We start from the raw sequence: 19,829 nt of genomic DNA, 5'->3' as shown, positions 1-19,829 counted from the left end.
TGCTTAGCCTCACCTCTCTTCTTCCCACAAAATCAGATAGCAAACCACATGATTGTCTAGAAGTTGTGAATGAACTTTGCTCACCTAGGTTGCACATGCCCGATTTGTGGACGGATCTGCATTCAGTGAAGCTGAGTCAGGCAAGACCTACGTGGGGTTTGCAGTAGTGAATCAAATCGAAACTCTCCTGGCGGATTCATTGCCAGGACATTTACCAGCACAAGCAGCAGAGCCAGTGGCGTTGACTGAGGCATGCAAAACAGTGGAAGGTAAGACAGTGACAATCTCCACAGACAGTAGACATGCTTTGGGGATAGTCTGCGAATTTGGTAAGCTGTGGAAACACAGAGAATTTTTAACCTCATCAGGTAAGTCCATTCCACACCATAACCTGATTGTGGCCTTCCTGAATGCAATCCTGCTCCCCTCAAAGGTGGCAGTGTGCAAATGTGACACTCAGAGAACTCACATGTTGCACCGCGATCCAGACTCTCTAGAGAATGAAAAAGCAGATGCTGCAGCCCGAGCCAGGCACAGAAACCCACCACAAGTTCTTAAATTCTACGCAAAACTAACACTTCCCCTTCTCATGAAACTAACACTCTTATCCCAACAGCCAAGCTCACAGAGCCTTCTACCAGAGGAGAAAGCTGTTTGGAAAAAGGCAGGCGCACACACAAAAGAAGGGGTACGACCCCAATGGTAAGCCTTACCTGCCAAAAAGAATGTTCCTATAATATGCTAGATTGACCCATGGCAAGGACTATGTGTCAAAAGGAGGAACATACAATAGCATAGCACATTAATGATTACTCATTAACCATTAATTACTTCTAAGTTTCATCCTAAAACCTATACAAATATAAGGGAATCAAATCTACAAACAGTGCGGTACCAACTAGAAAGTACAAGGACGATAGACAATAGTCCTTTCAGTAGTTTATTTAGGAACAAGAAGAAGTAACAACAGTAAACATGTAATCATGTTTTAAATGTCACTATACTTGATGTTATTATACTAGATTTTCTCTGAATAAGTCCAGTTGCTCTGAACATAACTAATATATTTATGCAATAGAAATATATAGTTCAATAAAACTGCAGCTGGAATTTGCTTTTGGCTCGGACATAACTTACTTCATTGTGATGTTTTTGTGTTTGCATGAAACAAATTACACATAATGAGAATATTTACATTTGTTGAAATATCCAATCCTCTCGTCTGTGGGGACGCTGTCAGCAATCCCGCCTCTAGCCACCAGAGGTCCTCATCTCCAGAGTAGTAGCCCAGTTGCCACAAAGGTTACAGCCTTTGTACTCTCCTGTTCCTGATTACCTATTCATCAGCTTCCCTGCTTACTCTCCAGTGGCTTCACTCTTTGCGAAGTATCGCCAGCTCTTATAGTCTAGGTATCATTCCGTATTTATTGCCCAGTATTATCTTTTTACTTGGACTCTTCCTGTATTTTCTTACCATTTCTTACTTTTCTCCGTGCCTTCTCTGGTTTTTGTCTCTGCACTTTACCTAGTCCCCTTTTTGCGCGTCTGTTCTTATTCAAAACTTCACCTGCACATGGATGCGTCTCACCTCGCTGAGCCTCATTTCTTATACTGCGCCATTACAGCCTACCTGCGCGTGTGCTGCACGCGTGACTAATGTCTCAGTCACCTTTATGATTTGGGTACTAAAATTTAGATTTTACACAGAAACGTAACGCAAGTAACTGTAACACTGAGTGGGTGGCGGTAGTCAGTAATTACTAGCTTTTGAACAGTCCAGAATCGAAGAACCGGGAAGCAATGAAACCTGAACACTTACCAAAACTAGAAACGAAAGTGAAACCAAGAACATGAACCATTGCCCTGACAGCAGAGACAGGAGAACGCGGTATAAATACACAGACCAACCAGGTGAAACGAGACCAATATTACATTCAAAACCCAGCGGAGAAAGAAAGAAACAAAACCACTGTGGGACCCGCGATGTCGAAGGAGGAAACCGTGACAGTAATGTCGGGTTTATTGAGTTAGTAACTGTGATGTGATTACAAGGATTTAAATTGTAATACCTTACATTACTTCATCGGAGGAAAAGGTAGTCGCATTACTGTTGGGTGTTACCCCAACACTGGTCTAGGTTTATTATTAGTGAAGTGAGTGGGTGGGCCCTGTGTGAAACCCTACTGGTTTGGCACAGGGTATTTGACATCTTATCCTGTGCATAATTATATGTCTAAATGATACATTGCTTGTACATTAAGTAATATATAATCCATATTAAATAAGTCATAGGCTCAGTCCAACTGTATTGCAACTTTTGGAAGCAATTGAAAAGTTTTAACTGAGAAGAACAATCACTGGGAAAAAAAATAGATATTGCTCCTTTAAATGTTTTAAATGTTTACCTGAATTAATAGTTAATAATTAATTAGCTAATTAGCTAATGAACAAATCACATTCAATTTCCAAAGCTAAAGGCTTTGCGGCTACTTCTGTAGAGGCAGAAGGAACAGACACACCTTCCTCTAATATCTCAGATTCACCTTTTAGTGAAGTTGCACCACAAACCAGAACCAGAGTGAGTAGAACTGTGAAGCTGGTAAACAGGTTCATGCAGAAACTGGCACAATAGAACTCAGTTCACAGCTTTGATTTATATTGTTATGAGTAACACAGTTAGTAACGTTAAAATCTGGTAATGAAGAGTCCATGTTTATTTGCACACACAGAGCAACTTTGGATCAGTTTTTCTTAGCATGAAAAAATGTGGACTGGACTGTGATCAAACTTGAAAAGCAGAGAGGTGAAGTAGAGGATGGGTGTGTTGGATATGTCACATCTTCACCTTGGTGCTTGTTCTCAAAGAGACACAAAGCACAGAAAATGGTCACAGAGACATTCAGAAAATTATAGAAGAACAAACTAAATATAAAACTAAATCAAAAACAATCACAAATGAAACAAGTGTATAAGATATATAGGAGGGGTGCATGAATCCCTTCAGTTCCCTTTTGATTCTCCCTAATCACAAAGCAAGCTTGGTCAGCCTGCGCCATTTACATGCAGGAGTGCCGACCAGACAAACCTGGCCTTTGACAGACAACTATGCAGACAGATGTCTAGATGGTCAAACCTTCATTCAGCATACCATGCTAGGATAAATTACGCAAAAATGTCTGATAATGTTACGAGTACTGACTCAAAACAAACAGCAAATCATTAGTTTAAATGGATCCCATAAGTCCTTTCAACGATCATGGAGCCCAGTCCTGTGAGTCAGTCCTGTAATGAAAAGAAGTCATTAGGGTGTCACTAGGGTTGAAAACATGATCATCATTTTGTGTGGTGACAGAGTGACTGTGATGTTGCCAAGACCAAGTGTTGTTTCGTTATTGAGTTGGTCGACCTGTTTTGATAAAGTACAAACTCGATCAGAGATTGCATGACACCACAGAAAGGTCCCAACCTCCAGGACAAGTCTGTCGGCATTTATAGTTTGTAACACAAGGAATACATTGTATGCTGTCATGTGGCATGCGCTTGCAGTCTCACGTAGATGGCAAGGATGCAGAAGATGAGTATGATTAGTCTCTTGATAGTTTACTTGATAGTTATCATGGTTTTAGTTTGTTGATCTTGTAGTCTAGACTCTCAGGCAAAAGGCTATGTCCAGGCATCTGGATCCTCATTTTGTGTCTGTTAAAAGGGACTGAGTAGCAGTAAGAGAGAGAATGACATAGAGAAATGAATGTGAACTTGTCATTTTTGCTGCCATGTTAGCGAACCTGTTTCCTTGTGCCCCAATTGAATCACTGTTAGTGAGTGCTTTGATTTTCACAATAGCTAGTTCATAGAAGAACCTGCACTAACTCAATGTTCTTAAGTGGGGTTTCAGCAACTGTCAAACACCATCTGTGATGCCACAGGTGTCCGCAATCACGCACAACCCCAAACACATAGCGAGAGTTAGTGGGCACATTTGTTTTAGCATCATTAGCCTCCGATTTACTGTTGCATCCAGACTTTTCTGAGGGAAAACAGTTATCAGAGGCTTCTCTGTATAGAGCAGCCAAATCTGGATACAGTCCAGTTTGAGCCAGCGGATTTTCATGACAATTTCTCATTCACAATCAGTGAGTTTCTGTTTAGACTCATTTAATGACCTCTGCATCCTCTCATATTTTCTCTGAGCATTTGAAGCAGATGTTTCATGCATTAGAAACTCTTTGATTAGGCTAGCAAATTGCTTGGCCAATTCAGAAATTTGCTCTACCAGACTAGCATTTTGCTGCTCTTGTTGTGAGGACTTGGACTCCATATAAAACTTAATAAAACATAAGCATTCTTCAAAAACGTTTTGTTTGACTGCATACCCCAAAGCCTATTCACTCTTATCTACAGTCCATGTTCTATCAGTGTGAAAACCTGTTCATGGATGTGTTTCATCACAACCCTCGCCTCTGAAATTGAACTGAAAATCAGTCCACTCAATTAACTAAAGTGCTGGTTCAGTAGTTAGGAACTTTCCAGGAAACCCGTCCATTAGTCCTGGTGAGGTAAGAGGACCACAAACAGCTGCAGTACCATGGTCTTCTCTCACCTCTTGACTTTGGGGCCTTCTTTCAAAGAGGCACAAGGCACAGAAAATACATTTGTACTATTTATCTGACACTTTTAGCCAAAGCAACTTATAATTCTGACTGAACACAACTTGCATAATTGAGGGTTAAGGTCTTGCTCAGTCATTAATGGACCACTGTGGACCACTTTTGGGACCCAGTAGTGGCCACTTGAACCAGCACCTTAACCTCTAAGCTACCACTGCCCAGCTCTCTGATTGGTGGCTAGTGTAGGGATGTTTTTGAGGGACCAGGACCACTGAGTTGGGTCAGATTGAGTTTGAGTTCTGATGCTGGAAATCCCCTGAAAGTGGTTATATGCTATTAATTAATGACTGACAATTTTTCTGAGTTACTTGTGTTTAAGTAGCATACGCCCGAGATCACAACGTAATATGTTGTTTTCTCTATCTCAAGATAATACAAGTGATTGTCTATAGATAAAAATATATTTTCTTGTGATCTCAACATAGCAAAATGGTTTTCTAGAGAGAACCTTTTTCCAAATTATTTTCTAAATGCCAAGGGAATACATAATTTAGCACAGGCTACATGCTTTAGTCTGCTTCATGGATGAGCACATCTGGTTTTACTCACAACCAATCGCTCCCACACACAGACTCTCAGTAAACGGGAATTGTCGCCCTCACATCAGTCGTGATGAAGTGCTTTGAAAAGCTAGTCAGAGACTTCATCACATCTTCACTGCCAGCCTCCATGGACCCACTGCAATTTGCATACCGCCACAACCGCTCCACTGACGATGCAATTGCACATCTGCACCAAACTACACTGACTCACCTGGACGAAGGGAGGGGAAATTATGTTAAAATGCTATTTGTCGACTACAGTTCAGCATTTAACACTATCATCCCCTCCCTACTCACTACTAAGTTGGGAGATCTAGGACTGCATACATCCCTGTGTGACTGGATCTCCAACTTCCTAACAGACAGACCACAATCAGTACGGGTGGGCAACTGCGCCTCATCCACCCTCACCCTCAGCACTGGAGCTCCTCAGGGTTGTGTCCTAAGCCCCCTGCTCTACTCACTGCACACCTACAACTGCACAGCCACTTCCAGCTCCACCATCATTGTCAAGTTTGCTGACGACACCGTTGTCGTGGGTCTGATCTCGGACAACGACGAGAGGACCTACCTGGAGGAGATTAAACACCTGGAAAACTGGTGCCAGGAAAATAATCTCCTCCTAAACGTCAGTAAGACAAAGGAGCTGATCGTGGATTGCAGCAAGAAGCAGGTGCGGCACTACCAACCTGTGAGGATCAGTGGAACCACGGTGGAGAGAGTAGATAGTTTCAGGTACCTTGGAGTTCACATCTCGCAGGACCTGTCCTGGTCCCGCCATACCAACTCCCTGGCAAAGAAGGCTCGTCAGCGTCTTTACCACCTCAGACGCCTAAGGGACTTCAGACTGCCCTCCAAAGTACTGCGGAACTTCTACACCTGCACTATCGAGAGCATCCTCACGGGGAACATCACAGTCTGGTTTGGGAATAGCACCAGGCAGGACAGACAAGCACTCCAAAGGGTAGTGCGTTCAGCAGAGCGCATCACTCACTCGGAACTTCCTGACCTGCAGACCATCTACTACAAGCGGTGCCAGACCAAGGCCAGGAGGATTGTGAAGGACCCCACCCATCCCAACAATAGACTCTTCACTCTGTTGAGGTCAGGGAGGCGCTTCCGCTCCCTGAAGACCAAGACAGAGAGGCTGAAGAGGAGCTTCTTCCCACAGGCCATTCGGGCCCTGAATCAGGGAAACTGATAAACTGTGGGGACCACCACCACCATGTAACATGACTGTATATCTGTACATCTGTATATATAGATTTATACTCAATTACCCTGTTACACAACAACAACTGTAGATATGTTATTATATAAAATGGATCTGTACATTCTGTAGATTGTGTACATATATACCCAACCATATACATTGTACATTGTGTATATAATCATAATATACATATATTGTACATACATTGTTAATATATTTTTGTACATACATAGAGTATATATATTTATCTTGCATATATACATTTTTCTCTATGCACCCCTGTTTCCTTTCCTCAGTTTGGACAGAGCACTCTCCACCATTTCACTGCACGTTATACTGTGTATGACTATGTATGTGACGAATAAACCGAACTTGAACTTGAACTTGAACTTGAATTTAAACACAGAACAAACTTGAACACACCATTGCTGATACTTTCTCATTGCTTAACAGTTTAATTTTAGAACCTCTTTGTTGATTTTCGATTTTGTGTGTGACCTTCTCTTTTGAGGTTATGGGATATAGCGATTGAAAAGGTGTCAAAACTTGATCAATTACAAGTATTTGTTTCACACAGTACTTATCAGTCAGAGCAAACTATTAGGCCGTATTAAACGCCATGCTATCGCTGTCGTTGAAATGTGACCGTGATTAAAATGATTCATTCTGTTTCTGTATGAGAGTTTACACCAGCAGATGATATTGTCTGACTCCACAGCCCAACACCAACAGTCTGTTCCTTTACCAAAACTTTAGATACAGTCAGTGGTTCTGTGGGTCATTATGTATGTAGGACAAATATTTTATTTCTCACTTCATCATGTGTTTCATCACATCTACTGTTACCTAACTGACATTATTTTTTCCCCCCTGATATGCAACAGATAATGGCTGCACCTCTGGCTGGCACCAGCATTGAACAAATTTCCTCCATTATAAACACAGGAAGAAATGTCAGCATTCAAATTAACAATCAAAGTGCAATTTATACCTTAAAACACCCAAGGCAAGTATCAATGAAGTTTGGAAACACTAATTAAATCCCAGTGTAGTGAACTGTTAAGAAACACTGGTTAGTGAAAGGGATAAAGCTCTACCACACTATTGTGAAAGAATAACTCATGCAGGGTTAATTCTTTATTTACTTATTAATTTTTAGGGTCTTCACCTCCAGTGGATATCCTCTCAGTCCTCCACCACCAACAATTGCAAGAAACAGCAGCGGAGCATGCACCTTTACCAAAACCTCAAGTTCATTCCGGGGTTCTGTGGGGGTCCTGACTTACCAAATCCTCGACATTGAGGCGCACACTCCTGGAAAACTCGTTATAATGTTCTCTGTACCTTTTGACTATAATATGTATGAAAACTGGTTTGCTCTTGGCATTTTTGAAGAAAATATAACATGTGATCAGGATCTATTCCGACAAATGTATTATGAGAAGGGCTCATTTACCCGAAGCAAGGGTACAGGGACTGAGATCAGTTATTCCCAAAAAAACATGCGAGTGAACGGAACGATGTCTCCTGCAGGCAAATGTGTTATGAAGGTTGAATTTGAGGACCAGTAGTCTAGCGATCTTTTATCAAAACCTAAGAGACAAACAGACTGTTGATGTCCCTTCAACTTTGCATATACTCAAGGAAATTAAATTATATTTTGTATGTTAAATTCTATTTTTGTAACTGTTAAACTAATATGTTAACAAACTTGCCTAATATGTTACCATAACATTGAATTTTTGTAATATATTTTCTACTTTTACTTCATGTATGTTAGGCAAATGTATGTTACTTTTTATTTAATTTTCCATCAAACTCTTATTCCATTTACTTAAATAAATTGCAACCACTCCTTAGTGGGTAAGAAATGTTGTAAATAGAGGTAAAGTGTGTTTTCAAAATATTCTGTTCCAATGTATGTGTTTATATTAAAGTTATTTTTTCATCTGAAACTATTAGTCAGATTATTAATGGATTTATAGTCTACACATCATAGGCACATGTGCTTTGAAAAGTGCTGAGGACAGAGATCTGGACCAGGTGTTGCATTCAGTTGTTGCACCTCAAATTCCTGAGTGCTGGGATTGAAAGGGAGAGTGATCATGAGGCATACGCATATGCTGAGAAGAGCAGGATTTTTTAAGTGCAAATCCACAGGGTTGTTAGTTCAGTCCAGGGTCCATGAGCCAGTGCACAGAGTCCAGGAATCTATCTTACACAAACAAACTAAAGCACACGATGACAAAAAGGGGAAGAAAGCTATAACAATTACACAAGCAACAATAAGAACAAATAACAAAGACTAGCGAATACAGACAGGCAGAAAAAACACAATGTCACGATCCGTCCCTCCCAGGTTCTGTGTTTCCCTGGCTTGTGTTTTTTTTCTTCCGTTCCATGGTTTCGTTTTCTCCTCCCCTCATTTGATTTTGCACACCTGTCCCTTGTTTCTAGTGTTAAGTTCATGTATTTAAACCCTGTCTGGATCCCAGTGTTTTTGCTGTGCATTTGAATGTGTTTAGTTCATTGCGTTCATGTTTATTCTAATGGTTGTTTCTTCGTACTCCGTGCCTTTGTTTCCTAGTCTATGTTATGCTCCCCTGTTTGCTTCCGTGTGTTTAGTTCTAGCCTTTGTTTGTGTTTAGTTACTCGTGTATCCTAGCCCTTGTCCTGTTTAATCATCTATCCCCGTGCTCTACATGTTGGCTCTTCAACCCTGGACTGCCTTAATGACTCTGATTCTGGATTTGCTCCAATTAAATCTCGCTCTTCTTTGCACATGCGTCTGCCTCCCTACCGCTCAACGTTACACACAGTGCTTGGAATACAAACAGCTAGGAATAACATACAGAGTCTAGTATTTAACAACAACCAGCAAACTAACAGAGAACAACACAGGGTTTAAATACACAGGGTAATGAGGACTAACAATGCACAGGTGATACAAATGAGGTGAAAACCTATACAAGGTGTAACGGGACTCCAGCCCGTTCCATGTTGACAAACAGTAGTGTCAAACAGTGGAGTGATATTGTGGGCAATACATATGATTGAGAGACTTTTATTCCAACGTTTGCTAGAGTTCTGCGAAAGAATGATAATTGTAATTGTCTTACATTGTTCAGGGTGTCCAAAGGTCAGGCGGGAGATGAGGTCAAAAAAGCAGGCAGGAGTCAATAACCAGGAAGACATGTAAGATTCGGAAACACTTGGTACGCTACATAGGGTTAGCAATACTTTGTGATGTGAACGCGAATAATCTGTCATGAGTTAGGACACATGCACAGCGCTCAGTTCTGTTCAACTGCCGATAAACTGCAAAGTCTCTCCAAGACCTCCTTTACCACAGTACACTGCGATCAACTCTGGTCTATTTTCCCCACTTCTTTCTGAAATGGCTGATTGTGTCACCTGCAACTTTTTGAAAGTGTACTCTGAAAATATTTCACATAAGATAACAGATGACTGCAGATTCCTGCCCAAACAATCTGTAAAAATGGCCTTAAGATTATTCAGAAAAGTATACTTGATCAGCCCAGGGCTATAATGTGGCATGTGATCAATAGCTGTCATTGAATGTGAGCCCTGTACAAACGTTCTGAACAGCTGCTGAAAAGTCAGTTGATTTTCCATCAAATTAAACATTTATGCAACCTCGAACCACTTTAAAAATAGACGAGACTTTATCACAGTGTACTATTGTAATGGGGGTATTTCTCACATTCACCCCTCCCTGCCATCACAGTTCCCACTGCAACACTGATATGTTTGTTTACTTCCTGGTTTTGACTCCTGATGCTTCTTCATTTTGGTTTCATTCTGTTCCGCCCCATTGTTAGTAGCTAATGCCTGTTATTGCCTTCACCTGTATCACCTGTATCCCTGTGTTTGTATGCACTGTTTGCGAAGTCTCGTCATTGTTTGGTACATTTCTGAGCCGTTGTTTATCTCTGTCTGTTTCTCTGGTTTATTTGATCCCCACCTGTTCTTGGATGCCCCTCTTTGCCTGTTCCTCATCTGTTTGGTTTACCTCATTGGCTGTTCCTCTGGATTTATGACCTTGGTTTATGTTCTGTGGATAACAACTGTGGATTATGACTGTGGAATACCTCTGTCTTATTATTAAAACAAATTTGCTACAAGTATATTTTTAAACCATTGTGCAGAGACCTCTTGTATTGTTCAATGCCATAAACCCCTTTGTGAACCTCATCCTTTCAATCCCAGCACTCATGTTTTATCAGTGTATTTGTTTGCCCGGTGACTTGATTTCTTAAAGGAAACACAAATTTGATGTGCGACTGAATTGAATGCAACACCTGGTCCAGATCTCTGCCCCCAGCACTTTTCAAAGCACGTGTGCCCATGATGTGCAGCCTAAAAATTCATGAAAAATCTGACTAATAGCTTGAAATGAAAAAGTAACTTTAATATAAAGACGTACATTGGAACAGAATAATTTGAAAACACACTTTACCTCTACTCACATTTCTTACCCACCGAAGAGCGGTTGCAATTTATTAAGTGACTGGAATAAGAGTTTGTTGGAAAATGAAATAAAAAGTAAATTTGTCTAACATACAAAAAGTAATTTACATAATGATTAACTGTGGATAAATAGGGAATTGTTTGCACATCATAGTAACAGTTGCCAAGTTTGTCCACATACTAGTTTGACAGTCTGTTTGTATGTGGCTGTCTGTTTGCCTCTTAGGTTTTGGTATAAGGTCGCTAGACTACTGGTCCTCAAATTCAACCTTCATAACAGATTTGCCTGCAGGAGACATCGTTCCGTTCACTCGCATGTTTTTTTGGGAATAACTGATCTCATTCCCTGTACCCTTGCTTCGGGTAAATGAGCCCTTCTCATAATACATTTAGATCCTGATCACATGTTATATTTTCTTCAAAAATGCCAAGAGCAAACCAGTTTTCATACATATTATAGTCAAAAGGTACAGAGAACATTATAACGAGTTTTCCAGGAGTGTGCGCCTCAATGTCGAGGATTTGGTAAGTCAGGACCCCCACAGAACCCCGGAATGAACTTGAGGTTTTGGTAAAGGTGCATGCTCCGATGCTGTTTCTTGCAATTGTTGGTGGTGGAGGACTGAGAGGATATCCACTGGAGGTGAAGACCCTAAAAATTAATAAGTAAATAAAGAATTAACCCTGCATGAGTTATTCTTTCACAATAGTGTGGTAGAGCTTTATCCCTTTCACTAACCAGTGTTTCTTAACAGTTCACTACACTGGGATTTAATTAGTGTTTCCAAACTTCATTGATACTTGCCTTGGGTGTTTTAAGGTATAAATTGCACTTTGATTGTTAATTTGAATGCTGACATTTCTTCCTGTGTTTATAATGGAGGAAATTTGTTCAATGCTGGTGCCAGCCAGAGGTGCAGCCATTATCTGTTGCATATCAGGGGGGAAAAAATAATGTCAGTTAGGTAACAGTAGATGTGATGAAACACATGATGAAGTGAGAAATAAAATATTTGTCCTACATACATAATGACCCACAGAACCACTGACTGTATCTAAAGTTTTGGTAAAGGAACAGACTGTTGGTGTTGGGCTGTGGAGTCAGACAATATCATCTGCTGGTGTAAACTCTCATACAGAAACAGAATGAATCATTTTAATCACGGTCACATTTCAACGACAGCGATAGCATGGCGTTTAATACGGCCTAATAGTTTGCTCTGACTGATAAGTACTGTGTGAAACAAATACTTGTAATTGATCAAGTTTTGACACCTTTTCAATCGCTATATCCCATAACCTCAAAAGAGAAGGTCACACACAAAATCGAAAATCAACAAAGAGGTTCTAAAATTAAACTGTTAAGCAATGAGAAAGTATCAGCAATGGTGTGTTCAAGTTTGTTCTGTGTTTAAATTCAAGTTCAAGTTCAAGTTCAAGTTCGGTTTATTCGTCACATACATAGTCATACACAGTATAACGTGCAGTGAAATGGTGGAGAGTGCTCTGTCCAAACTGAGGAAAGGAAACAGGGGTGCATAGAGAAAAATGTATATATGCAAGATAAATATATATACTCTATGTATGTACAAAAATATATTAACAATGTATGTACAATATATGTATATTATGATTATATACACAATGTACAATGTATATGGTTGGGTATATATGTACACAATCTACAGAATGTACAGATCCATTTTATATAATAACATATCTACAGTTGTTGTTGTGTAACAGGGTAATTGAGTATAAATCTATATATACAGATGTACAGATATACAGTCATGTTACATGGTGGTGGTAGTCCCCACAGTTTATCAGTTTCCCTGATTCAGGGCCCGAATGGCCTGTGGGAAGAAGCTCCTCTTCAGCCTCTCTGTCTTGGTCTTCAGGGAGCGGAAGCGCCTCCCTGACCTCAACAGAGTGAAGAGTCTATTGTTGGGATGGGTGGGGTCCTTCACAATCCTCCTGGCCTTGGTCTGGCACCGCTTGTAGTAGATGGTCTGCAGGTCAGGAAGTTCCGAGTGAGTGATGCGCTCTGCTGAACGCACTACCCTTTGGAGTGCTTGTCTGTCCTGCCTGGTGCTGTTCCCAAACCAGACTGTGATGTTCCCCGTGAGGATGCTCTCGATAGTGCAGGTGTAGAAGTTCCGCAGTACTTTGGAGGGCAGTCTGAAGTCCCTTAGGCGTCTGAGGTGGTAAAGACGCTGACGAGCCTTCTTTGCCAGGGAGTTGGTATGGCGGGACCAGGACAGGTCCTGCGAGATGTGAACTCCAAGGTACCTGAAACTATCTACTCTCTCCACCGTGGTTCCACTGATCCTCACAGGTTGGTAGTGCCGCACCTGCTTCTTGCTGCAATCCACGATCAGCTCCTTTGTCTTACTGACGTTTAGGAGGAGATTATTTTCCTGGCACCAGTTTTCCAGGTGTTTAATCTCCTCCAGGTAGGTCCTCTCGTCGTTGTCCGAGATCAGACCCACGACAACGGTGTCGTCAGCAAACTTGACAATGATGGTGGAGCTGGAAGTGGCTGTGCAGTCGTAGGTGTGCAGTGAGTAGAGCAGGGGGCTTAGGACACAACCCTGAGGAGCTCCAGTGCTGAGGGTGAGGGTGGATGAGGCGCAGTTGCCCACCCGTACTGATTGTGGTCTGTCTGTTAGGAAGTTGGAGATCCAGTCACACAGGGATGTATGCAGTCCTAGATCTCCCAACTTAGTAGTGAGTAGGGAGGGGATGATAGTGTTAAATGCTGAACTGTAGTCGACAAATAGCATTTTAACATAATTTCCCCTCCCTTCGTCCAGGTGAGTCAGTGTAGTTTGGTGCAGATGTGCAATTGCATCGTCAGTGGAGCGGTTGTGGCGGTATGCAAATTGCAGTGGGTCCATGGAGGCTGGCAGTGAAGATGTGATGAAGTCTCTGACTAGCTTTTCAAAGCACTTCATCACGACTGATGTGAGGGCGACAATTCCCGTTTACTGAGAGTCTGTGTGTGGGAGCGATTGGTTGTGAGTAAAACCAGATGTGCTCATCCATGAAGCAGACTAAAGCATGTAGCCTGTGCTAAATTATGTATTCCCTTGGCATTTAGAAAATAATTTGGAAAAAGGTTCTCTCTAGAAAACCATTTTGCTATGTTGAGATCACAAGAAAATATATTTTTATCTATAGACAATCACTTGTATTATCTTGAGATAGAGAAAACAACATATTACGTTGTGATCTCGGGCGTATGCTACTTAAACACAAGTAACTCAGAAAAATTGTCAGTCATTAATTAATAGCATATAACCACTTTCAGGGGATTTCCAGCATCAGAACTCAAACTCAATCTGACCCAACTCAGTGGTCCTGGTCCCTCAAAAACATCCCTACACTAGCCACCAATCAGAGAGCTGGGCAGTGGTAGCTTAGAGGTTAAGGTGCTGGTTCAAGTGGCCACTACTGGGTCCCAAAAGTGGTCCACAGTGGTCCATTAATGACTGAGCAAGACCTTAACCCTCAATTATGCAAGTTGTGTTCAGTCAGAATTATAAGTTGCTTTGGCTAAAAGTGTCAGATAAATAGTACAAATGTATTTTCTGTGCCTTGTGCCTCTTTGAAAGAAGGCCCCAAAGTCAAGAGGTGAGAGAAGACCATGGTACTGCAGCTGTTTGTGGTCCTCTTACCTCACCAGGACTAATGGACGGGTTTCCTGGAAAGTTCCTAACTACTGAACCAGCACTTTAGTTAATTGAGTGGACTGATTTTCAGTTCAATTTCAGAGGCGAGGGTTGTGATGAAACACATCCATGAACAGGTTTTCACACTGATAGAACATGGACTGTAGATAAGAGTGAATAGGCTTTGGGGTATGCAGTCAAACAAAACGTTTTTGAAGAATGCTTATGTTTTATTAAGTTTTATATGGAGTCCAAGTCCTCACAACAAGAGCAGCAAAATGCTAGTCTGGTAGAGCAAATTTCTGAATTGGCCAAGCAATTTGCTAGCCTAATCAAAGAGTTTCTAATGCATGAAACATCTGCTTCAAATGCTCAGAGAAAATATGAGAGGATGCAGAGGTCATTAAATGAGTCTAAACAGAAACTCACTGATTGTGAATGAGAAATTGTCATGAAAATCCGCTGGCTCAAACTGGACTGTATCCAGATTTGGCTGCTCTATACAGAGAAGCCTCTGATAACTGTTTTCCCTCAGAAAAGTCTGGATGCAACAGTAAATCGGAGGCTAATGATGCTAAAACAAATGTGCCCACTAACTCTCGCTATGTGTTTGGGGTTGTGCGTGATTGCGGACACCTGTGGCATCACAGATGGTGTTTGACAGTTGCTGAAACCCCACTTAAGAACATTGAGTTAGTGCAGGTTCTTCTATGAACTAGCTATTGTGAAAATCAAAGCACTCACTAACAGTGATTCAATTGGGGCACAAGGAAACAGGTTCGCTAACATGGCAGCAAAAATGACAAGTTCACATTCATTTCTCTATGTCATTCTCTCTCTTACTGCTACTCAGTCCCTTTTAACAGACACAAAATGAGGATCCAGATGCCTGGACATAGCCTTTTGCCTGAGAGTCTAGACTACAAGATCAACAAACTAAAACCATGATAACTATCAAGTAAACTATCAAGAGACTAATCATACTCATCTTCTGCATCCTTGCCATCTACGTGAGACTGCAAGCGCATGCCACATGACAGCATACAATGTATTCCTTGTGTTACAAACTATAAATGCCGACAGACTTGTCCTGGAGGTTGGGACCTTTCTGTGGTGTCATGCAATCTCTGATCGAGTTTGTACTTTATCAAAACAGGTCGACCAACTCAATAACGAAACAACACTTGGTCTTGGCAACATCACAGTCACTCTGTCACCACACAAAATGATGATCATGTTTTCAACCCTAGTGACACCCTAATGACTTCTTTTCATTACAGGACTGACTCACAGGACTGGGCTCCATGATCGTTGAAAGGACTTATGGGATCCATTTAAACTAATGATTTGCTGTTTGTTTTGAGTCAGTACTCGTAACATTATCAGACATTTTTGCGTAATTTATCCTAGCATGGTATGCTGAATGAAGGTTTGACCATCTAGACATCTGTCTGCATAGTTGTCTGTCAAAGGCCAGGTTTGTCTGGTCGGCACTCCTGCATGTAAATGGCGCAGGCTGACCAAGCTTGCTTTGTGATTAGGGAGAATCAAAAGGGAACTGAAGGGATTCATGCACCCCTCCTATATATCTTATACACTTGTTTCATTTGTGATTGTTTTTGATTTAGTTTTATATTTAGTTTGTTCTTCTATAATTTTCTGAATGTCTCTGTGACCATTTTCTGTGCTTTGTGTCTCTTTGAGAACAAGCACCAAGGTGAAGATGTGACATATCCAACACACCCATCCTCTACTTCACCTCTCTGCTTTTCAAGTTTGATCACAGTCCAGTCCACATTTTTTCATGCTAAGAAAAACTGATCCAAAGTTGCTCTGTGTGTGCAAATAAACATGGACTCTTCATTACCAGATTTTAACGTTACTAACTGTGTTACTCATAACAATATAAATCAAAGCTGTGAACTGAGTTCTATTGTGCCAGTTTCTGCATGAACCTGTTTACCAGCTTCACAGTTCTACTCACTCTGGTTCTGGTTTGTGGTGCAACTTCACTAAAAGGTGAATCTGAGATATTAGAGGAAGGTGTGTCTGTTCCTTCTGCCTCTACAGAAGTAGCCGCAAAGCCTTTAGCTTTGGAAATTGAATGTGATTTGTTCATTAGCTAATTAGCTAATTAATTATTAACTATTAATTCAGGTAAACATTTAAAACATTTAAAGGAGCAATATCTATTTTTTTTCCCAGTGATTGTTCTTCTCAGTTAAAACTTTTCAATTGCTTCCAAAAGTTGCAATACAGTTGGACTGAGCCTATGACTTATTTAATATGGATTATATATTACTTAATGTACAAGCAATGTATCATTTAGACATATAATTATGCACAGGATAAGATGTCAAATACCCTGTGCCAAACCAGTAGGGTTTCACACAGGGCCCACCCACTCACTTCACTAATAATAAACCTAGACCAGTGTTGGGGTAACACCCAACAGTAATGCGACTACCTTTTCCTCCGATGAAGTAATGTAAGGTATTACAATTTAAATCCTTGTAATCACATCACAGTTACTAACTCAATAAACCCGACATTACTGTCACGGTTTCCTCCTTCGACATCGCGGGTCCCACAGTGGTTTTGTTTCTTTCTTTCTCCGCTGGGTTTTGAATGTAATATTGGTCTCGTTTCACCTGGTTGGTCTGTGTATTTATACCGCGTTCTCCTGTCTCTGCTGTCAGGGCAATGGTTCATGTTCTTGGTTTCACTTTCGTTTCTAGTTTTGGTAAGTGTTCAGGTTTCATTGCTTCCCGGTTCTTCGATTCTGGACTGTTCAAAAGCTAGTAATTACTGACTACCGCCACCCACTCAGTGTTACAGTTACTTGCGTTACGTTTCTGTGTAAAATCTAAATTTTAGTACCCAAATCATAAAGGTGACTGAGACATTAGTCACGCGTGCAGCACACGCGCAGGTAGGCTGTAATGGCGCAGTATAAGAAATGAGGCTCAGCGAGGTGAGACGCATCCATGTGCAGGTGAAGTTTTGAATAAGAACAGACGCGCAAAAAGGGGACTAGGTAAAGTGCAGAGACAAAAACCAGAGAAGGCACGGAGAAAAGTAAGAAATGGTAAGAAAATACAGGAAGAGTCCAAGTAAAAAGATAATACTGGGCAATAAATACGGAATGATACCTAGACTATAAGAGCTGGCGATACTTCGCAAAGAGTGAAGCCACTGGAGAGTAAGCAGGGAAGCTGATGAATAGGTAATCAGGAACAGGAGAGTACAAAGGCTGTAACCTTTGTGGCAACTGGGCTACTACTCTGGAGATGAGGACCTCTGGTGGCTAGAGGCGGGATTGCTGACAGCGTCCCCACAGACGAGAGGATTGGATATTTCAACAAATGTAAATATTCTCATTATGTGTAATTTGTTTCATGCAAACACAAAAACATCACAATGAAGTAAGTTATGTCCGAGCCAAAAGCAAATTCCAGCTGCAGTTTTATTGAACTATATATTTCTATTGCATAAATATATTAGTTATGTTCAGAGCAACTGGACTTATTCAGAGAAAATCTAGTATAATAACATCAAGTATAGTGACATTTAAAACATGATTACATGTTTACTGTTGTTACTTCTTCTTGTTCCTAAATAAACTACTGAAAGGACTATTGTCTATCGTCCTTGTACTTTCTAGTTGGTACCGCACTGTTTGTAGATTTGATTCCCTTATATTTGTATAGGTTTTAGGATGAAACTTAGAAGTAATTAATGGTTAATGAGTAATCATTAATGTGCTATGCTATTGTATGTTCCTCCTTTTGACACATAGTCCTTGCCATGGGTCAATCTAGCATATTATAGGAACATTCTTTTTGGCAGGTAAGGCTTACCATTGGGGTCGTACCCCTTCTTTTGTGTGTGCGCCTGCCTTTTTCCAAACAGCTTTCTCCTCTGGTAGAAGGCTCTGTGAGCTTGGCTGTTGGGATAAGAGTGTTAGTTTCATGAGAAGGGGAAGTGTTAGTTTTGCGTAGAATTTAAGAACTTGTGGTGGGTTTCTGTGCCTGGCTCGGGCTGCAGCATCTGCTTTTTCATTCTCTAGAGAGTCTGGATCGCGGTGCAACATGTGAGTTCTCTGAGTGTCACATTTGCACACTGCCACCTTTGAGGGGAGCAGGATTGCATTCAGGAAGGCCACAATCAGGTTATGGTGTGGAATGGACTTACCTGATGAGGTTAAAAATTCTCTGTGTTTCCACAGCTTACCAAATTCGCAGACTATCCCCAAAGCATGTCTACTGTCTGTGGAGATTGTCACTGTCTTACCTTCCACTGTTTTGCATGCCTCAGTCAACGCCACTGGCTCTGCTGCTTGTGCTGGTAAATGTCCTGGCAATGAATCCGCCAGGAGAGTTTCGATTTGATTCACTACTGCAAACCCCACGTAGGTCTTGCCTGACTCAGCTTCACTGAATGCAGATCCGTCCACAAATCGGGCATGTGCAACCTAGGTGAGCAAAGTTCATTCACAACTTCTAGACAATCATGTGGTTTGCTATCTGATTTTGTGGGAAGAAGAGAGGTGAGGCTAAGCACTGTTCATCGTTTCAAGTTTACATTTGGCATTTCTAATAAAACTGTGTGATATCAAAGCCATCTGGCTGCAGTCATGTGTGATGGTTTCTGTTCTAGCAGCAACTGTGCAACTACATGGGGAACTAACAAATTCAATCTACAGTAACCCACAATGTCATGTGAGGCTGTCACAGCTTTTTCCAGAGCTGCTACTGCCTTGAGACAAAGGGGAAGTCCCTGAGCCACAGGGTCAGGTTTTGCTGAGAAATAACCCGCAGGTCTCATCTTCCCACCATGTCTTGCAGTAACAGGGAGGACTTACTACCATGGTCCTGCAGTAACACAGAGGTCATGCAGGTATTCTTTTCATCAGCTGTTTGTAAATGGCCTATCAGTATCTGAAATGCCCAGAGTTGGGTTGGTTTGAGGAGCTCTTTTCAAATTTTCAAATGCCCTTTCTGCTTCTGGTTGTCCAACTAAACACGCTGTGGGCCTGTGCACCCTTCCCATGTGCTATTGCACTTAGGGGTGCCTTGAGGATTGTGTAATCAGGGATAGATTCTCTGCAGTAAGAGCACATTCCCAGAAAAGACATGGCTTTTTTGGCCATATCCATTCTCACAGGGAATGCCAGTCTGGTTTTGTCATGTCGACGTTCCACTGAGGCCACTCGAACTCTGCCGACATCCACTGCTAGTTTCTT

General features: G+C 41.3%; 2 protein-coding genes across 2 annotated transcripts; one reads left to right on the top strand and one right to left on the bottom strand.

The window, feature by feature from the left end:
• The first annotated feature begins 90 nt into the window (after nucleotides 1-90).
• LOC118242355 (DELTA-sagatoxin-Srs1a-like) lies at nucleotides 91-8,256 on the top strand. The gene is made up of 4 exons (XM_035533015.1): nucleotides 91-269; nucleotides 617-702; nucleotides 7,307-7,428; nucleotides 7,582-8,256. Exons 2-4 carry the CDS (start codon nucleotides 700-702, stop codon nucleotides 7,991-7,993), a joined length of 537 nt encoding a protein of 178 aa, XP_035388908.1. The 5' UTR covers nucleotides 91-269; nucleotides 617-699; the 3' UTR covers nucleotides 7,994-8,256.
• Nucleotides 8,257-10,890: 2,634 nt separating this feature from the next.
• LOC118242354 (bryoporin-like) lies at nucleotides 10,891-19,056 on the bottom strand. The gene is given in 5 exon segments (XM_035533009.1): nucleotides 10,891-11,303; nucleotides 11,305-11,565; nucleotides 11,719-11,840; nucleotides 18,445-18,530; nucleotides 18,878-19,056. Coding segments are annotated over 4 exon segments (528 nt in total). The 5' UTR covers nucleotides 18,448-18,530; nucleotides 18,878-19,056; the 3' UTR covers nucleotides 10,891-11,161.
• Between the last annotated feature and the right edge of the window lie 773 nt (nucleotides 19,057-19,829).

Source organism: Electrophorus electricus, chromosome 13 (genome assembly GCF_013358815.1).
Source record: "Electrophorus electricus isolate fEleEle1 chromosome 13, fEleEle1.pri, whole genome shotgun sequence".
Taxonomy (NCBI): Eukaryota; Metazoa; Chordata; class Actinopteri; order Gymnotiformes; family Gymnotidae; genus Electrophorus; species Electrophorus electricus.
Note: the sequence above shows the minus strand (reverse complement) of the source record. Positions and strands in the feature narration are given on the sequence as shown.

Coding starts and splice junctions, on each gene's coding strand:
- LOC118242355 (XM_035533015.1), top strand. Junction 7,429..7,581: donor TATACCTTAAAACACCCAAG/GCAAGTATCAAT, acceptor ATTAATTTTTAG/GGTCTTCACCTCCAGTGGAT.